General features: G+C 42.0%; 1 protein-coding gene across 1 annotated transcript in view; it reads left to right on the top strand.

Annotated features, from left to right (window-relative positions):
* The window catches only part of LOC127673993 (sperm motility kinase Z-like), a 3,092-nt gene extending 1,328 nt beyond the window's left edge, over nt 1–1,764 (top strand). The window contains exons 1-2 of the mRNA XM_052169802.1: nt 1–275; nt 1,708–1,764. The exon at nt 1–275 is cut by the window's left edge and continues 1,328 nt beyond it. Of these exons, the coding sequence (XP_052025762.1) occupies nt 1–275; nt 1,708–1,718 (286 nt within the window). The 3' untranslated portion in view covers nt 1,719–1,764. The remainder of the gene's footprint in view (nt 276–1,707) is intronic.
* The last annotated feature ends 1,955 nt before the right edge of the window (nt 1,765–3,719 follow it).

The raw sequence follows: 3,719 nt of genomic DNA, 5'->3' as shown, positions 1-3,719 counted from the left end.
TTACACTGTCGTGGAAGTAATCGAAACCCTCGATAACACCTTCTCCTCTAGCTCCCAGTTCGACAAGGCCCCAAGTGAGCCAGAAAGAAGGAGACCTTTTACTCCAAGACCCCCGCAGCCTCAGGGATGGGCCAAATGGAAGAAACGAATTTCGAATTGCATCAGGACTCTATGCTGCTGCTGCATGTCACCTGACACAACAAGCCGGAGGAAGGTGTGCCCCCAAAAGAGAGAGGACACCCCGAAGATGACAAGAAGTACAAGGCATCTTTCAGGTACATTTTTATATTTGCTGAATCTATTTTTTTTACTAATATTTGCATATAGACAGTTCATGATTAGGTTCTTGAAGTACAGTGACTTAAATCTAGTTCTATCTAGATAGTGTGGGATGTGGACCCTCCTACAATTAAACACAAGTACAATACTTTCTTATTCCAGAAGTGTAGAACCAGAAAACCATCAAATCAAATCAAAACCAAAATCCACTAGTGTAACTCAGTTCCTGTGGTTCAGCTCAGTGTCCCAAGCACAGGACTCTGGATCTTCTGAGATGCAAATGGTTTTGGGCCACACCCCCTCTGGGTTTCTTTTGTCCACAGCCCACACATCCTGTCTTCTCCTGTCAGATGGAATCGGTCCACAACTATCATTGATATGGTTGGTTATCACTGAAGTCTTGGCATCTCCAGTGTGTTCAGGGCTGCACTGTAATGAGGCTACACCTTCAACAATGGACTCTTCTGGCCTCTCACAGCACCAAGCTGGGGCTGTTTTCTACCTCCCCTTTGACCCCTCAGCTTTCAGGCTGCCCAAACCAATACCACCCGGGAAATTCTTACACATGATCTTGTTTGACTTCCAGCATGAGAAGCAGACTTTGTCACCATTCAAACAGACTTCTCTTGAGATATACCAAGGAATTGCTTTTGAGAAAATTTTAGCTCTGTGATGCCTCTGTCTTCTTAATCATGTCAAGTGTCTCAGCCAAAGATGAGTTGCAGCAATTGTCCTGGCTCATCGAAGTTTCCCTTTAATGTCCTGCTCTCTTGTTAATCAAAGCTGGTTCTTTGCCCCATGTTCCCCACTGATCAGTACCCAGAGATTACCAAATCAAATAAAATGCAAACTACAGTGGTGATCCTATGTAAAGTTCCTGGGCACTCGACTTCAATCATTAATAAAATGGCCCACAAACTTGCCCACAGGTAATCTGACAAAGGAAATTTTTTCAGCAGTTTTCCTGTTCCAGGTGATAGTAGCTCATGTCATTCTAACAAAAATCTAACCAGCACACCTCTGAAGTGTAGTTCCCCCTAAACTTCAGAACAAAGCATATTTGTTTACAAGACTCTTTTTGAGATTTTAAGGTTGGGCTGGTCCTTTAATTCCTAGAACAGGGAGAAAATAAGAGCAAAGTAACCCAAGAATAAGATTATCCTCTGAATTAACTAGGAGGTCCATTTCCATCTACCACAGTTTTAACTACTGTTTTTCCCGTGATATAAAAACACATATAGTGGGAATGGGGAGCCAGAATTTCCCTCAGTGAAGCTCATTCAGGTGAAAGGTGAATTGGATGCCAATGTGACTGCCTGAAAGGTTGTTCCCACATGACTTAGCTTCATGTTGTGTGCCTCCTGATTTGATGCTGTTACACCCCACATACTTTTGCCACGCCTCTCACGTTCTCCTTGGGTTTTACAGCTTTGTACTGATTGGCCTCTCCTCACCCCAGCACATGCAAGAAGCCCCTCCCATCAGCAGATAGGTCTACATTTTCTCGATCTTCCTCTCAATGGCTCTTGCTTCTCTGGCTGATGACCCAAGGTACCTGACATCAGAGGAGAATGGAGACTTCAGAGCCAGACCCATAAGCCTGCCTACCAAAGAAAGGAGGGAGGCTGCTGCTGCTGTCAAGACCTTCTGGAAGTGGACCACCCCAGACCTGATGCTCCAGCTCAGGCTGCGAATAATGATAGTTATATCAAATAAAGATAATTTGCTTATTCTCAATGATTTTCAAAGGTTGTTAGGATATATTAATTGGTTTTATCTTATAGTAACCTCATCTTAAGCTTGACACAGGAGGACTCAAAACTCTGTTCTCCATGTAGATAAAAATTAACTGGCAAAGGGCAAATAACTTTACAGATAGTAGAGAAGGCTACTGTAATCAGCTGTTTATGATATGTGTTCACTGCCATTCCTTGGCAAAGGGAACATTCATGTAGAATCACCCTTTCTCATCTCCACGAAAAGTGTTAACATTCTCCAATAAATATACTGGTGTGTTAATAACGTGTTGTAAGACAAAATCATAAAAGTATGCTAAAATGAATGTTTTAAGGACATGATGAAATATTTGTTCCTTGTTTCAAACCGCAATCAAATTGGTTATTGCAGAAGACTGATAGTTCAGAGGCCATATCCAGCACATGGTACCTTCCCAGAAGCAGACCACACCCAACATTTTCCTCTACAGCCAGCCACATGGTTATTTAGTAAATCATGTCAAATGAACTGGGCCTAGAAAGCCCCATATACTTAGAGCTATAAATGAAGTAGGAAGTCATGGTTTCTTTGGAAGGTCAGTTGTGGTAGACGGTGTTTTGCTGGAACAGACATGGAAGGAGTGTTGTCTGAAGCAGACACAGGTGAAAGGAAGCTTTGCTAAATCAAGCATATGAAAAGATGCATGAGAGAGGATTCTTCTCTAAACACATGCATGGATTGGTTCACCTTACATTGCCTAGCTGAGCTCCATTTGTCATGACTCCATAGAGAGAAATGCACCAAAAATCCTACTGGTGGTGTTCAGGTGGCTTCTTGCCACTTCCTTAGACTTGGGCCAATTGGCAGAGTGACGTCAGCTGATACAGACTTACAGGGAGTGTTGCTAAGCCAGACTTAATGTGCTGAGGCAAGGCCCCTGGAGGACACATGATGTTTTGAGGGAATATAAATAGGACTGAATGGACAGTGGCAGGGCCTTTACAGTGCTTTTTGGTCTCAAGACTTCCATGATTGTCCCTTCAGTGAGAGAGGTGTGGCAAAGAGCGTCTGCTGGCATTCCTGTCAGTCTTGGTCACTCCTGCTGGCTCCAACCCTGAGTTACCAGTTTTAAACTAACTTTTTGTTACCAACATTATACCTTTTAAATCATGCCCAATATCTTATAAGCCAATACTTTATAGTCAAGACATGCAAAAACTTATACCTTTAAGACCAATTAGACATAAAAATAAAGTGACGACAGGAATCCTATAAAATTAAACCAATTTTTTTCTAGCTGTAATTTCAAGAGAAAAAAGTAATAATCCATAATCACAATTGTAGATATTTCTCTAGGAAAAATAACCATCAACCCATTTGCCCTAGAATTTGAGATGCTGCTGGCTCTTTTAAAGGCAGCTTTTTACTCCAAGTTTAACGTAGGTGAGGCACTTTAAATCAACCCCTGCCGTGTAAACTGAGACTGAAAGGGTCACCAGCAGATGAAGTTTTACCATTTTTTTTAAAACATGAAACATAAAACATTCAAATAACAAAAGAGAGACAGACACAAATTGGCAAATTGGTGCACCAAAGCCAGACAATGCACAGAGCAGAACGCACACTTGTATAAATATGTAACTGCTTGTACTTACAAGGATCCCATTACCTTCAGGGGAGTTGTAGCTCGAGTGGGAATCCATAAGATCTCAGTTGCCATTCTT

The sequence above is a fragment of the Apodemus sylvaticus genome, chromosome 23 (assembly GCF_947179515.1).
Source record: "Apodemus sylvaticus chromosome 23, mApoSyl1.1, whole genome shotgun sequence".
Classification (NCBI taxonomy): Eukaryota; Metazoa; Chordata; class Mammalia; order Rodentia; family Muridae; genus Apodemus; species Apodemus sylvaticus.
Note: the sequence above shows the minus strand (reverse complement) of the source record. Positions and strands in the feature narration are given on the sequence as shown.